The 16755-nt window shown below is 47.4% G+C and overlaps 1 protein-coding gene across 7 annotated transcripts in view; it reads left to right on the top strand.

Annotated features, from left to right (window-relative positions):
- FAM234B (family with sequence similarity 234 member B) overlaps positions 1 to 16543 on the top strand; it is a 105631-nt gene extending 89088 nt beyond the window's left edge. For 5 of the 7 annotated variants that reach the window (XM_081589251.1, XM_081589252.1, XM_081589250.1 and 2 more), the window contains 8 exons: positions 2437 to 2584; positions 2911 to 3052; positions 4792 to 4935; positions 5081 to 5162; positions 6717 to 6872; positions 9931 to 10048; positions 12386 to 12606; positions 13487 to 16543. In XM_081589251.1, the coding sequence (XP_081445377.1) occupies positions 2437 to 2584; positions 2911 to 3052; positions 4792 to 4935; positions 5081 to 5162; positions 6717 to 6872; positions 9931 to 10048; positions 12386 to 12606; positions 13487 to 13492 (1017 nt within the window). In that variant the 3' untranslated portion in view covers positions 13493 to 16543. The remainder of the gene's footprint in view (positions 1 to 2436; positions 2585 to 2910; positions 3053 to 4791; positions 4936 to 5080; positions 5163 to 6716; positions 6873 to 9930; positions 10049 to 12385; positions 12607 to 13486) is intronic. The other 2 variants (XM_081589246.1, XM_081589248.1) reach the window with 1 other exon arrangement.
- Positions 16544 to 16755: the final 212 nt, after the last annotated feature.

Genomic DNA, 16755 nt, shown 5'->3' with positions numbered 1-16755 from the left:
GGACCTGGCTGGGGTTAGAGAGCGCATCTGGGCTAGCATGTCAAAGGGAATGGAACTTGGAAGCTGTGACATTAATGCTCTCACACTGTGCTGTAGTCACTGATACACTGTTCCAGACACATGGGCAGCCATACCTCTGAGTCCTCAGGCTGATGGCAATAGCATTGATTTGTGACATAGTTTATTTCATTCTTGGTTCGCTCTAGAAAATTCTGTCTTATGAGTGAGAAATCTGCTTTCTCCTACCTTCCATTCATTGTGCCACGTCAGCCCCGTAGAACACTGAATGAATCTAATCCTCTTCTACATGAACTCTCTTTTGCTGGAAGCCTGGTCCCTCTAGAGCCTGCTGCTGTCAAGGCTGAAAAGAAAGAGAAACTGTTAGTTGCTCAGTCGTGTCTGACTCTTTGTGACCCCATGGACTGTAGCTCACCAGGGCCGTCTGTCCGTGGAATTCTTCAGGCAAGGATACTGGAGTGGATAGCCATTCCCTCCTCTAGGGTATCCTTCCTGACCCAGGGATCGAACCCAGGTCTCCTACATTTCAGGCAGATTCTTTACCGTCTGAGCCACCAGGGAAGCCTAAATAGCTAGTTTCTCATACTGTTCCTCATGCAACATGATCCAGACCCCTTCTTTCTTGATTTCTTTCTTTTTTCACTCCACTTGGCCCATATCTCTTTTATGTGGTATCCATAAATGAAAACAGTATTCTGTTTGTAATATAACCGGTTATATCAAATGAGGAAATTGTTACTTCTTCTGATATTGACTCCATATATCTATAAATGCAGCCAAAGATGGTGATAGCCTTCTTGTTTTTGTTTATAATCAGTTAAAGCACCCATATCTTTCCCACTACTTCTTTCTTTCTTTTTTCCTTCCAGTTTTATTGAGATATAGCTGACGTAATAGCACTGTATAACTGACATATAGCACTGTTTAAGGTGTTACAGCAAAATGATTTGACTTACATACATCCTGAAACGATGACCACAATAAGTTTAGTGAACATCCGTTATCTCATACTGATGCAAAATTAAAGAAATAGAAAAAAATTTTCCTTGTGATGAAAACTCTTAGGATTTATTCTCTTAACTCTCATATACGACTTATAACTGTTAATTATATTTATTATGTTGTACATTACATCTCTAGTACTTACTTATCTTATAGCTGGAGTTTGTCAGTTTTGACCACCTTCCTTCAATGCCCCCTCCTCCCACCCCCCCGCCTCTAGTAACCATGAATCTGATTTCTTTTTCTATGAATTTGTTTTTGAAGTATAATATAATTAACCTGCAGCACTATGTTAGTTCCTGGTGTACATCATACCGATTTGATATTTCTATATATTTCAAAATGATCACCACAGTAAGTCTTGTTACCATGAAATATCCATGTCTTTTAATTAACGGGCCAGTTTTTTCTTCTAGATTTTGACCCATCTTCCAGCCTAAGACTTTTTGGAATTTTCAGTTTGTCATGCAGCATACTAGCTATCTCTCTCAGCTTTGTGATAAACCTGAATTCTGTTCATTCATGTATTTGATACAAGAATAAATAGGAATAAGATAATAGCTGGGTGAGGTGACATTCCACTAAAACTCCCTCTGGGTTGGTGTTGGCCCCTTCTCGGGGTACACTGAGAATCATATCTCTTGTCCATAAGTACTCATGACAATAAACTCTGTCAAAAGCTTTACTGAAATCAAGACAGCAATGTAGTCCTTGTATTTCTCAACCAGTGCCTCTATTCACAAAAGAAAACCCTCTCGTGCAGGGATTGGCAAACCATGGCATGTAGGCCAAATTTGGCCCACTATTTGTTTTTGTAAATAAAGTTTTATTGTCACACCTATTCATTCACATACTGTCTATGGCTGCTTTTATACAAGAGTGGTGGAGTAGAGTAGTTGCTGCAGAAACTACCTGGCTGGCAAAACATAAAATATTTACTGTTTTGCCAGAAAAGGTTTGCTGATCTCTGCTTGGGAGTGAGGTTGATCGGTAGTGGCCAGGCCAGACATGTGTGTTATAATGGGAGCACATGGCCTGCACTGATTCTCATGGGACCAAATATTGCTGGGGATTTATGGGTATAGGGGTGGGTAGTGACTGGTGGATCCTGTATTTAGCTCTAGGCTAGAGTTCTGTGCTTCAGGAGACTGCTCCTCAGCAACAGCTGTGCTTTGGAGAAATTGCCCAAGTCACCATGCAGGTGCCCTTGGCTTGTATCTAACAAGGGAATGGGGCATTTGCTTCACTTTCAAGCTTCCCAGGAAATACAGCAAAGCAGATGTGGCCTTGGGCTTTTCAACCATGGGAGGTGTTTCTGACCCCTTAGCTAACAAGAAGGAATGACTGTGAAGAAATGACTTGATTTGGTAACAACAGGGTTTCTATGGGCTCAACCCCGGTCTTTCACTTTATCAGCCAGATCTGTGTTTTCTGCTGGTGTCTGGCCGGACAGGGAGCCCCATGGGCCGACCTGTGAAGTACAACATCGTGGGAGTCGGCAACCTGATTGGCCCTCAGGTGTACATCACCACCAGTGGGGCCGCCTACATCCTGTTTGGCTTTGGTAAGAAGCAAGGCTTGTGTTTGCTGCTGTCCCCATGGGTATGTGGTGAAGTCTCCCTGGGCAATGGGAAGAAAGCCTGGAGTCTCTGACACGAGCCCTCTGTCACCTCCTCTGCCAGGGACCCCCTGCTACAGGGTTTTCATTCTGCTGTCCCTGGCCACCTTCTCCAATGAGAAGACTGCCCAGCATCTGCTTAGCCACCTCCATACTGGCTCCCTGTGTGAATCCATCCCTCCACCCAGGCTCTGGGTCTCCCACGCCTGTCCTCCCCCTGGGAAAGTTCTATTGAGTTCAGCTTCTCCGTGTCGGTTCTTCTGTGCTGTTAGGTAATATCCAGGCTGTTGCCCTGCGGGACATTTTCGTTCAGGCCCAAAATCGAGACAGCTTACCACCTTCCCTGCAGATAGAGGAACCCGAGTGGGAGAAGCGGAGATCCGTCAACCTGTCTGAGCTCATTGATGTTTACAGGTGGGCAGCCATCTAGTCCTGCCACTGTGAGACCCGAGCCCACGCATGCCTGGAATCTCAGTGTCTGGTGGGCTGGCAGATATGTGGGCAGAGGTTTGGGGGGAAAATGGTGCTGGCCTTCACGGACCACCTCCCGATCTGGTTGCGGGGAGTTAGAAGTACTCTTCTCCTGGCTACATAATGTGTTGATGTCTGTGTGTGGGTGATCACTTTGCACACAGCTGGCAGAGAAGGATATTTGTTTGGAGTGGGAGTCAGAGGAGGGCAGTTGAGACCAGGGAACCTCAGGTAGGGAAATGGATTTATTTAACAGAACTGCTTGTGAAACTCTGCTGAAGGATCAGCCCTGCTCTGTTCCTGTGTTTTTCTCTTAACAAATCATTGTGGCAGAGGCAAAAATAACATCCATGAAATCTTTTTCGTTTTTTTTTACCCTCATTTTTTCCTTAACTAAAAGCATATTATTTGTCATATGCAGTGGATGTTATCCATTTCACCCTGGGCCTGGGTAATAATTATCTTTGTTATTTTTCTACCAGAAGCTTCATATCACCTTCTAGCATTTTCTTTGTTGTTGTTTAGTGCTAAGTTGTGTCTGACTCAGTCCTATCCAACTCTTTGCAACCCCATGGACTATAGCCCACCAGGCTCCTCTGTCCATGGGATTTCCCAGGCAAGAATACTGGAGTGGGTTGCTGTTTTCTTCTCCAGGGAATCTTCTCGACCCAGGGATTGAGCCCATGTCTCCTGCATTGCAGGTGGATTTTTCACTGCTGAGCCAATGGGGAAACCCAGCATTTTCTTAGGCAGTATCATACTGTGTCAGTGCATTTGACTGATGTTAAATACAGTGGTCCCAGTTGTACAGAGGAAGAAATATTGGGCTGGCCAAACAGTTCATTCTAGTTTTCCCTTAAGATCTTACAGAAAAACCCAAATGAACTTTTTGACCAACCCAATAATTTGATGAAGTATTGAGTGTGAGCTGGTGCTGAAGCTCCAATACTTTGGCCCACTGATGAGAGGAGCCAACTCATTAGAAAAGACCGTGATGCTGGGAGAGATTGAGGGCAGGAGAAGGGGGCGACAGAAAATGAAATGGTTAGATAGCGTCACTGACTCAATGGACGTGAGTGTGAGCAAACTGGGAGATGCTGAAGGACAGGGAAGCCTGGCATGCTGCAGTCCATGGGATCACAGAGTCGGACACAACTTAGTGACTGAACAACAACAACGAGTGTGAGCTGCTGTCCAAGCTTAATGACAGTTTCAGGCATCCTGTCCCGACCTCTGGCTCCTTCCCTGTCATTGTTCTTGGCTCTGTTATCTTTCCAGAGCATCCAGTGTGAGAGGCACTTCTTCTCCTGTCTGTTCCTTCTGAAATTGCGTGAATTTTCTAGGGCTCCTTGATTTCTAAAGAAACCAGGAAAAAGAGATTCAAATGAAACAGCAAGAGTGCCCCTCTTTTAAAAAAAAATTTTTTTTAGCCACACCATGTAGCATGTGGGATCTTACTTCCCCTACCAGGAAGCGAACACATGTCCCCTGCATTTTAAACATGGCATCTTAACCACTGGACCACCAGGGAAGTCCCGAGAGTGCCCCTCTTGACAAGACACTGGTAGAAGACGAACGCAAGGGTCTGTACAGACATGTGCACTTAGAGGATTAGCCAGGATATGTGGCAGGAATCTCACCCCAGCCTGAGACTAACTGTCGGGGTTTCTTGTTTAACTCAGCGATGGGGTGGAGCTCCTCCAGATGGTGAAGGCGCCGGATTCCAACAGCAGCAATCTTCTGATCACAACCAGACAAGGCCTCGTCCTGCTTCGGGGGCAGAACCTCACCCCTTCCTGGGCCTTGGGCCTCCAAGGCCTGCACAGGTTAGTGATACGCTTCTACTCACTCAAAACCGTCCAGAACCATTGCTTGATGTTAATATCTGGAGCCAGTGCAAGGGGAGTGGGGGGTCCCATTCTCCCCTTTTGGTCCTTCACTTCCCATCACTCACATTGCTCTCACTTGCAGCCAGCCTACTCCGGGGTATTTCACGGATGATGAGACGATAGACTTCCTTCTGCAGATACCGAATGGAGTTGAGATGAAAAAGGTAAAACCTGGGGATGAAGATCAATCAGAACATATATCCAGGATGAACTTGGTGTCCAGGCCTGCGCTTGGCATCGTGAAAAATAGAGAGAACCTTAAAACACGGTCCCTTTCTTCCAAGAACTCCAAGTGTAGTGGATGGGTGAAATGAACAGTCACAATGCAATGCTAACAACTACAGCAGCAGAAGCTTTTCTCGCTGCCCTACTCCTTGTGCAGGAGTTCCTTGTGGATTCTCAGTGTCCAGGTGCTTTCTGAAGTCTCTTGTTGGGGAAAGGCATGTATCAATAAATGTACCACTTCAGTTTATATACTCCTCTGAGATTTTGGAGAAGGTGGGCAACTGGGGTGCTGGGTTGTCATGGAAGACTTCATGAAGGAGGGAAAGGTGATCAGGGCCTGGCAGTTGAATTGCATTTCTAAAAGAGGGGCAGATCCACTCAGGAGATCCAGAGGCCCTGAGATGGATGGTGGAGTGTATTCCAAGGTCACCAATGTTATTGTTTGGTCGCTAAGTTGTGTCTGACTCTCTGCGGCCCCCTGGACCGTAGCCTGCCAGGCTCCTCTATCCATAGGTTTCCCCAGGTAAGAATACTGGAGTGGGTTGCCATGCTCTTCTTTAGGGGATCTTCCCGACCCAGGGATCGAACCTGAGTCTCCTGTGGCTCCTGCATTGCAGGCAGATTCTTTGCCCACTCAGCCATTAGGGAAGCCCCCGGGATTTTGGCAGATGAGAAGCTGTTTTGTTCTAGAACTGTGTGATAGGAGGGATTTGGGGTGATGAGGAAATATACATGCGGCCAGGGATTTTGAATTCCCCTTAATTATCTTTTGAGAGATACAACTGAGTGCATTTTCTCTTAATTTATGTTTTTTTGCCTGTTCAGAGTTTGCTGTTTTAAATTTGAGGCTCCCCTTGGTCTGAGCTGCACCTGCCAGGATGCACATGGCAGAGTCAGACTCTAAAGCTTTAGCACAGGGGGTAGGACTGAGCTGTCACCTGATCGTGTTCCCCTAACTGTGGTTGGCCACGGTCACCAGCAGGAAGGGACAGAGACGAGGCGTGGGTTTTAGCTCCTCCACGGCAGAATGGCTGCTCCACCCAGGACCGTCCCAAGTACAGAGTAATCGGTGTCACTTCCTGTCTCTGAGCCTCCATTTCCTCATCTGACAATGAGAGGAGGCCTCAATGATTTATAATGTCACTTCCCACCGGGAATTCTGCAGTCCTTTAGGCTCCGTCTAGACTCCTGGTTGTTGTTGTTCACTTGCTAAGTCATGTCCGAATCTTTGTGACCCCATGGACTGCAGCACACCAGGCCCCTCTGTCCCTCTCTGTCTTCCAGAGTTTGCCCAAGTTCATGTCCTTGTCCAGACTCCTGGACCTAGTTGTTACATAACGCTCCTTGAACACCCCGTTGTTGGCATCTGATTTAAGTTCCACCTGTTAATGTATGTGTTGTTTGCGTGTCTGTGGGTTTTTATCTGGTTTTGTGTCTCGGTGTTTTGCTCTCTCTCTCAGGATGGGCTGTACTCACCACCTTCTCTTCTGCAGGTGATGGTGGTGGACGGAGACTCTGGCCTGGTCGCGTGGAGTTACAGCATCCCATGTCACATGAAAGAAACCCCGGCCACGTCAGCAGCCACTGTGGAGCAGAAGTCTGTCTTCCTCTTCTGGGCCGAAAGGCTGTCAGCTGCATCGCCCAATCCTGTGAGTGAGCCTAATGTCAGATGGCACCTGCTCTTGAGGCTAACTGGGTCTGGAGGTTTTATTAGACCTGCTGTCTTCCGAGTGGTTATGGGTAGAGACAGTGACCTGGGTGGGTGGGTTTCCCACCCACCCAGGAAACCCAGAAGGGAGGGCGTATATGTGTACATAAGGCTGATTCGCTTCACTGTACAGCAGAAATTATCTCAACGTTGTGAGGAAACCACGTTGTTGTTTGTTTCTAGTTGCTAAGTCATCGCCGACTTTGTCCATCGGCTGAAGATGAAGGTTCCCCTGGGAGGTCACGGGATAGACGTTTTGATATGCAGAAGGCAGAGTTGAGAACAGATTTCTTTTTGATTTAATTAATTACTTAGTTTTTGGCTGTGCTGGGTCTTTGTTGCTGGCTTTTCTCCAGTTGCAGCAAGTAGGTGCTACTCTCTAGCTGCAGTGGCTTCTCTTGTTGCAGGCCTGGGCTCTAGGGTGTGCGGGCTTTAGTAGCTGCATCACGTGGACTCAGTAGTTGTGGTTCCTGGGCTCAAGAGCACAAATTCAGTAGATGTGGTGCATGGGCTCAGTAGTTATGGCACTCAGGCACGTGGCAATCTACCCAGACTAGAGATCAAACCCACATCTCCTGCATTGGCAGGCAGATTCTTCACTACTGAACCACCAGGGAAGCCCTGAGAACATCTTACATATTATCCTGTGGGAGTTTGATGGGGTTGAGGAGGTGGAGGGCTGCCTCTGCCAGGTGCCAGGGGGTATTGAGTAAGACTCACTCTGATTTAGTTGAGTTAAACACAAGTTGACCAGCACCTACTGTGTGCCAGGGACCTCAGGGTAAACTGAGGACAGTGCTGCCCTCTGGAGGACATGCAGATGGTCCTGGGTGATGGGGAACTGACGTAGGAGGAGTCCTTAGTTCATCAGCTGTGCACTCTAGGACTTACCTTTTCTGAGTCTCATGCTTTTTATCCATTAATGCAGATGCTAATACAGTCCCTCGCTTTAGGATCAGATTTCCAAAGATGATTGTCCTAACTCTGAAGTTCCCTGACGTATGACTGTGAACATTCTACCTAACATTTAACTTCCTGGTTTCCTCATTTAATAAAATGAGGGACTCAGACGAGATTACTCTCAAATGTAAGCATCTACAAATAAGCACAAAACAAAAGCAGGTTACAAATGCTCTAAGGAGGTGCAGATACAAAGTTTAGGTGGAAGCACAAAAGGAGGAGGGTCTTTGTTTTATGGAGTGGGGTGGCGATTAGGGAGCTTTTCACGAAAGAGGTGGCATCGAGTTGGAGACCTTGTGACAAGAAGTGTTTTAATGTGGACATGGCTCTTGAGGATGACGTCCAAGGGGGAATGAGATCAGCTAAGGACAGGTAAAGCCTAGTGAAGTGTGAGCTTGTTTCACAGACCTTCTTGGAGCATGGATGTGCAGGCAAATAATCGTAGGAGGCTGGGAAAGGCTGATTTGGGTTAAATGGTGTAAGATGTTGGTTTTCACGTGAAGGAGTTTGGGCTCCGTTCTGTAGGCAGTGAGAAGGGACTTTGGCTATGTTCTTTCTTTTTTTTTTTAACTTTTAATTTTATATTGGAGTGGCGCTAGTGGTAAAGAACCTGCCTGCCAGTGCAGGAGATGCGAGAGACCTGGTTTCAATCCCTGGGTTGAGAAGATCCCCTGGAGAAGGTCATAGCAACCCACTCCAGTATTCTTGCCTGGAGAGTCCCATGGACAGAAAGGAGCCTGGCGGACTATAATCCATGGGGTTGCAGACAGTTAGATATGACTGAGCGGCTAACATTTTCACTTTCACATAGTTGATTAATAATGTGTTAGTATCAGGTGTATAACAGAGAGATTCAGTTATACATATACATGTATCTATTCTTTTTCAAATTCTTTTCCCATTTAGGTTGTTACAGGATGTTGAACAGAGTTCCCTGTGCTATACTGTACACCCTTGTGGGTTATCCTTTTTTTTTTAAGAAGTTTTTATATTGGAGTATAGCCAATTACCAGTGTTGTGATAGTTTCAGGTGGACTGCAAAGGGACTCAGCCACACATGGTTATCCATTTTAAATATAGCAGTGTGTACATGTCAGTCCCAAACTCCCTAGCTATCCCTTCCCCCTAGCCTTCTCCTCTAGTAACTTAGGTGTCTGTGTCATGGATAAGCTATTTTCTTATCATGTGACCTGCCCATGGTGCTGGGATCCTGGGTACGGAAATGCCTTCTTCTGCTTTGTGGGCACTGGTGGGAGCGGGGTTGTGAGCCCCCCACCCAAGTGACCCCTCCCCTGTTGACAGTGGAGGAGCGGGACTGACACTCACTCCACATGGTCCCGGAGGAGGGGAGGTACTGGGTAACTCGTTCATGGGGTTCCTGTGCTCTACAGCCTTGCGTCTGCAGAATATCAACCTTGCACAGAGTCAGATGGTGAAGAGAGTTCCGATGTGCATTGCTTCTGCCTTAGGGGGTTGGGAGACTGACACTGAGATCTTGGGATTTTTGTTTTTGTAATTAATGAGTCTGTCTGATCCGTGTCTTAATTATTTCAGGAATAGATAAGTTTTTGTATTTTTTTTTTTTAGCTTGACATTTGCAGTTGCCTTTGCTATCCAGTGAAAGCAGGGGTCTTTGGTTCACCGTGTTTTCATACGCAGGCTTTCCCTTGACAAAGCCCCACCTGCTGCCAGGGAAGAACCGTTCCTGATACTCCCAGAGGCCCCAGACCGTGAGGGCTCCCATTATTTTCTCTCCTGGGGCATGCCTATTTCCTTTCTTCCTTTCTTTTTCCTATGAGGGAGAAAGCGTTTTCCAGCTCTGGAGGTTTGACGAAGTTAGTGTTTAGCCAGTGTTTTGAGCTTTGAAATGACACGTCTCTCGTACATGGGAGTTTCTCCCACACACGCCCTGGTGTGGGATCGGGTCTTGGCCTGGTAGGGGATGAGGAACCCCCACCGTCTCTGCCGTCCTTTCATCTGAACAACCTTGTACGGGGGAGTGTGGACTGACCTTTGCTCTCCCTGTTTCTCGTTGTCAGGATGTCGTCCTGGGAACCGAGCCACCCAGCCTTCACCACCTATACCTCCTGCATCCCGCCTTCCCCTCCATCCTCCTGGATTTGGCCAATGCCACTGGCACCGTGACGGCTTCAGAGGGTAAGTCCCAGAGGGTGATGCAGAGGAGGGGAGGGGACGTGCTGGCCGGGTTGGGGGGATGAAGGTGTGTGCTGTGGATGACAGCAGGCCGTGTGTCCCGAGTGGCTCCCTGCATTTCCCTCGGTGCCATGGCGCCTGGGGCCAGCGCCCAAGAGCGCCCTCTGGGGGTGTACCTGGTTCACGGGGTGAGAACCCCCAGTCCCTGAACATGCTGGAATGCTAGAAGCTACTGGGCAGTGCTGTCCCATCCCCAAGGGTTCAGGGAGCTAATGTTACAGCAGCCGTTTACCAGTCATCAGCTATGGGCCAGGCACTGCACCCAGTGCTGGGAATACAAATCAGAGTAGTTTCTCAACCCTGTAGGAGCTTAGGAGCCAGAACTCACTGCAAAGAATAAAACAGAGGCAGGATATTTCCTCAGGGCATTTGTTTAGGCTCAGTGCGTGCTCAGTCATGTCCGATTCTTTGCAACCTCGTGGACTGTAGCCCTCCAGGCTCCTCTGTCTATGAGATTTCCCAGGCAAGAATACCGGAGTGGGTTAGGCTCAGTAGAGACTTTCTTTGGACTTATTGCACAGGCCAAGTGCATGGAAACTGGAGCCAGGAGGAAAAGGGAAGAAGAAAAATCAATCTGCAATGAGTGCAATCTGACCACTCATAACCACTGTTAACATTTACAAGTGTTCTGTTTCATGTTGTTCAGTTGCTGAGCTCTGTCCGACTCTTTGCGACCCCATAGACTGCAGCACACCAGGTTTCCCTGTCTATCACCAACTCCCAGAGTTTGCTCACATTCATGCCCACTGCGTCAGTGATGCTGTGCAACCATTTCATCCTCTGCTGCCCTCTTCTTCTACCCTCAGTCTTTCCCAGCATCAGGGTCTTTTCCAATGAGTCAGCTCTTTGCATCAGGTGGTCAAAGTATTGAAGCTTCCTTTGGCTTCAGCATCAGTTCTTCCAGTGAATATTGAGGACTGATTTCCTTTAGGATTGACTGGTTGGATCTCCTTGCAGTCCAACGGACTCTCAAGAGTCTTCTCCAACACCACATTTCAAAAGCGTCAGATCTTCGGTGTTCAAGCCTTCTTTATGGTCCAGCTCTCACATCCATACATGACTACTGGAAGAACCGTAGCTTTGACAGTGCTGACCTTTCTCAGCAGAGTGATGTCTCTGCTTTTTAATACACTAAGTTTGTCATAGCTTTCCTTCCAAGGAACAAGGATCTTTTAATTTCATGGCTGCAGTCACTGTCCACAGTGATTTTGGAGCCCAGGAAAATAAAATCTGTCACTACTTCCACTTTTTCCCCTTCTTTGTGCCATGAAGTGATGGGACCAGGTGCCATGATCTTAGTTTTTTTAATGTTGAGTTTCAAGTCAACTTTTTCACTCTCCTCTTTCAACCTCATCAAGAGGCTCTTTAGCTCCTCTTTGCTTTTTGCCATTAGGGTGTCATCTGCATATCTCAGGTTATTGATATTCCTCCCAGCAGTCTTGATTACCGGTTGTGATTCATCCAGCCTGGCATTTTGCATGATGTACTCTGTGTATAAGTTAAATAAGTAGGGTGACAGTATACAGCCTTGTTGTACTCCTTTTCCAATTTCAAACCAGTCATTGTTCCAATGAACATTACATGATGGTAATTAAGAATCAAGACCATTTTTATTGGAACACCTGGTTTATAGATGAGGCAAACACTAACTTGGTACACAGCTTAGGCCACGACGTACTGACAATCTAGGAGTTATCAGAATTTCTAGTTTGTTGTGCTCCCTTTTCTACCACAGTTGGCCAGTCCCCTCACTTCTTGATCTTGGGCTTTCTCAGAAGTAGCTTTGGGAATTACCTGGTAGCTCAGTGTAAAGAATCCAGCTTGAAATGCAAGGGACATGGGTTTGACCCCTGGTCAGGGAAGTAAGATTCCACATGCCACATTCCAACTAAGCCTGTGTGCCACAGCTACTGAAGTCTGTGCGCTGCAACTAGAGGGTCCATGGGCCACAACTAGAGAGTCTATATGCTGCAGTGAAAGATCCCACGAGACGCAATGAAGATCCAATGCAGCTAAAATAAATAAATCATTAAGAAAAAAAAGGTAGCTTTGGAGAAGCACAGGTATAGAGACAGAGAATTTGCTGCTTTGCTGGCCACCAGCTGCTCACCAATGTGCACCCATTGTCTAGTCGGTACCTTGTGTTGATTAGAGCTCAGTAAACGTCTTGTATGAATCAGCAAAAGAGGAAATGAGTGAATGAGTCTTGAGCCCAACCACTCTCCTGTGAGCCCAAGTCTTCTGTCCTCATTGACTGCTCTCCTTTGTATCCTTCCTCAGTTGGGATCAACGACCTGTGGAAAGACGCCTTTTATGTTACCAGGACAACAGGGCCCACCTCCGAAGGGCACCCAGCACCCCTGGTGGTCAGCAAGCTCAGTCTGCGGTGGGCGCTGATGGAAGGCCAAATGGTCCAGCTGGAGGAGACCACCCCCAAAATTGGCCGCGGGGAGCTGCGCAGATTCCTCTCGAGGATAAAGTTTGTCGACTCTCCCTACCAGGTGACGAGCTTGGGAAAGAAAGTGTGGTTACTCTTTGAGGGTGGAGGGCAAACACAACCAACTCCAAGTCTGCTCTTTAGAAGGTCAAGTGTGTGGGTGGGCACCTTCTTGAGTTGCTAGGTATCAGGAAACAGCTGTTTTGGACCAGCATTATTTTGTAGGGATGAGTGATGACCTTGAACTACTGCTTGATTGTTCTGAGCTGGATATAGTACCCTCTCTCTTAGAGGAGACATTTGGAAGTGTGGGGTCATGGCTTTTACTGTTACTCTGGGTAGGGCTGGTGGTGCCAGCTTTATGCAGGGCTTGTGACAGTTACCTACTGTGAAGAACTCTGGTTGTTGTTGTTGAATTGCTAAGTCGTGTCTGACTCTCTGACCGCATGAACTGCAGCACACCAGGCTTCCCTGGCCATCACCATCTCTCGGAGTTTGCTCAAACTCATGTCCATTGAGTTGACAATGCCTCCAACCATTTCATCCTCTGCCGGCCTCTTCTCCTCCTGCCCTGAAGTCTTTCCCAGCATCAGGGTCTTTTCCAATGAGTCAGCTCTTCACGTCATGTAGCCAAAGTATTGGAGCTTCAGCTTCAGCATCAGTCCTTCCAGTGAATATTCAGGGTTGATTTCCTGTAGGACTGACTGGTTATCTTGCTTAAAATGCACCCCCTGCCCTCCCTCAATACGACAGCCTAGTTCAATGTTCCAAAATGTATCGCGGAAAAAGATAGAGTCTCTGGGCCTTTCTGGAGGGACACTTATAAACTTTGGAGGCTAAACAAAAGGATAGGGAAATAGAGGGATATTCTGACCTTGAGAGTCGTTCCATGTCTCTACCATGAAAAAAATTAAAGTCACTGATTCGTGCCCTTTTCTCCCTAGATCTAGGCTGCTGGACTCTTCAGTTCCCGAAGACGTGAGCGGAGTGGCACTGTCCCTCCCCAGCGGGTATAGACATAGTTCTTTGGAGAGGAGGACTTCTGTCACCCCCTTCTACCTCCTCTGCGTGACCGTCGCCAGGCACTTGGAAAGGCACTTGGAATTCTTCGATACCAGCACCACCCGTTCGGCTGGGGTATCTTACCTGCCCATCCGACCCCTGAGTTAACCCCTTCTCCTAGGCACTCTGTGTGGATAGTTTAGAACTGTGAATCTTACTGTTTTATTTTTTGTTTGTCTAATTTATGAACCCTGGCTGGGAAGTTCCAGTGAAGTCTTTCCCTGGAACCTTTTGCTGTGCCTAATGCCCTGAGTGTCTATCTACCTATTCATGTGGTGATGAGGTTTTCTCTAGATACGCACATCCTAAGCTCCCAGGGACCCAGGTTCTCATCCTTCTGAAACACATCTTGTTGGTTTGGGTCCTCTTGAGACAGGTAGCCTACCTCTGACTTGAAGGGCCCCTTGACATCTCTCCCCTGTTCTCTCCCTGCTGGTACCTCACCTGTGCCCTGACCTTGGCAGCAGCAAGAAAGACTGACATGGGGATAGCGTGAGCCAGCCAGCATTCTCATTTCTTCCTCGTCTTACGGCTCCTGTCTCTTGTCTCCTCACATATTCCTTCTCTCTAGATGTAGTGACCATAAGAATAACCCTGATTGGGGTGAGGTAATACCTCACTGTAGTTTTGATTTGCATTTCTCTAATAATGAGTGATGTTGAGCATCTTTTCATGTGTTTATTGGCCATCTGTATGTCTTCTTCCTGGGAAAGACTGAAGGCAAAAGGAGGAGGGGGCAGCAAAGGATGAGATGGTTAGATAGCATCACCGACTCAATGGACATGAATTTGAGCAAGGAGATAGTGGAGGACAGGGAAGACTGGTGTGCTGTAATCCATGGGATTGTAGAGAGTTAGACACGACTTAGCAACTGAACAACAATAATATATCTTCTTTGGAGAAATGTCTGTTTAGGTCTTCTGCCCACTTTTTGATTGGGTTGTTTTTGTGCTGTTGAGCTGTGTGAGCTGCTTATATATTTTGGAGATTAATCCTTTGTCAGTTGCTTTGTTTGCAGTAATTTTCTCCCATTCTGACTATCGGAAGGGGAACAAAAGTGGTTTAAATATGCCCTCTCCACCGCCCCCACCGCCACAAGGTCCAGAGGTTATGTTTCGGTTGATACCATTCTGCCCGTCATGGTCATTTTTATCATGTTTACTTTGGATGTGCTTATGTGTATGCCATCCTCAGCTTAGAGGAAAACTCAAGTCAGGAACGACTGAGGCAGGCAGCCTCAGCCCCCTTCATCTCCACCCTGCTTTCTCAGCATCTTCTCCTCATGGGCATCTTCCTTTCTGCCTCTCATTCTGCTCTTTTATTCAGGGATACTTCTGCTTTGCTTGCACGAGAGCCAAGCTGTTTCTGGACTTTGGCTCCTTGAGCCCAGCATGCAACCATTCAGCGCTGTGCCCTCCTCTTGCCTGTAGAGCCCTTGAAGCGGAGTATTTTGAGAAAATGTCTCTGTACATACTATAGCTTTTATAAGTGGGTGAAATTCTTCAGAGTTATCTCCAGCTCTTACTTCTTCCTTCTTCTGTATGAATACTTTATCAGGTTCTCTCTTAAACGTCTAGACCATTGTTCATACAGCAGGGAATCCCACGTGAGCCAGAGGAGAACCACTTTTGTTCTGGAATAGTTTTGATAAGTCATCCCTGAGTACACTCAGGTTCTCTCTTGACTTAAACCTGTGTCTTTTTAGCGTGTGTTAATAGATTCCTCTACTTTAGAGATTACAGAAAATTGGGATGCCAGATTTAAAGGGGTATGTCTGAATTGCCCACTGGTAGGCGTTGTGACCTAACAGAAGGTTGGTAGCCAGAGCTCTAAGCAACCATGGTGCCCCGCCTGTAGATTGGTCTTAACCAGGTTTCTGCCCTCCCATCCCCTCTGCCTTAAGTCCCTGAAAGCAAATTTGGTTCTAGCTCTTTGAAAGGCATGTGTGGGTCCAGCTTACTGTAAACTTAGGGGAACAATTAGAAGACACCCAGGAGCATGGGATTGATTCCAGATTCACTTCTAGGGTTTGAATCTGCCTGGCTAGAAGGGCGTAGGATCAAGTTTGGTCTAGGAGAGAATTCTAAGGACTAATTCACAGTCAACTGAATACCTGAAGCTTGAGTGGCCGTCCTGTGGCCTGGGGCTGGGTCACCTGGTGCCCTGCCACATGGAGGCTTCCTGGGAAGCCACCCACTTTAGGCAAGAGTCAAATACAGAGTTGTTTATTGAGAATCTGGTTTGAGAGGGACTGTTGAGGGCAGGAGACTGTATTTATGCCGGGCGTGTCCCAGAAATACATCAGTAGCAGTCAGGGGAAAAAAAGTCCCTAAATTCTTTGTGGTGTGTTTGCAAACCAACTTAACAGAGACTGTTTTGACCCTGATCAGTTTGAATCTTTCTCTCTCTAGCTAAAACAGCAGGACACAGTTTCCCTCTTCCTCTTGCAGCCAGTACAGTGGGGTGTACAATGGTGGATGAAGATTGAGGAAGCTTCATCTGACCGGTGTGGGTGCTGGGCTGTTGTCAAACATGTCCCTGAACTTCCTTCTCTTCTCAGGCAACCCCCTGACCAGACGTCTAAGACAGGAAGGGCTCCTCTTCTTCCCTGCGCTCCACTTGGGGTGCCAGCAGAGCCCATCAGCCACTACTTAGAAAGGGTACTGACTTCTGAGAACACAAGGCTGTTCCTTCTCCCAGCATCTCCTTTTTACGTCCCTTATGAACCCTCCACCCTAGATAACATCCTCCCCACCATCCCCCTCCCAGAGGGTCTCTGCTGCCTTCCCTCGTGTGGTCCAGTGGGTCCCCCCGCCCCTTCGAATGTGAATGGCCATCCTTAGTACCCGTGTTTAAGGAGAGCCAGCTGGTACGTTGTCAGGAAGCACTATTTAAAATGTGAACTGTTACAGAACAAATAAACACTGTGTATAGGAGCATACGAGTGTGCTGCTCACATTCTTTCCAGCCATCAAGGATGGTGTGTTCTCCCTGATGGAAGAAAGAAGGGGCGAGGGGGTGGATGTGAGCTGGGGGCTCAGAGAGGAGTGTCGACCGCAGCCTGGTCGCGGGGAAAGTGTCCCCTTGGGTTCTCCACTCGGGAACCGCCATGGCCTCTGTGGGCTGGTTTTTTGTTTTTGTTTTGCTGCAC

Source organism: Giraffa tippelskirchi, chromosome 4, assembly GCF_054371585.1.
Source record: "Giraffa tippelskirchi isolate mGirTip1 chromosome 4, T2T-mGirTip1v1.2.pri, whole genome shotgun sequence".
Classification (NCBI taxonomy): domain Eukaryota; kingdom Metazoa; phylum Chordata; class Mammalia; order Artiodactyla; family Giraffidae; genus Giraffa; species Giraffa tippelskirchi.
This window is presented reverse-complemented; position numbering and strand designations above follow the sequence as displayed.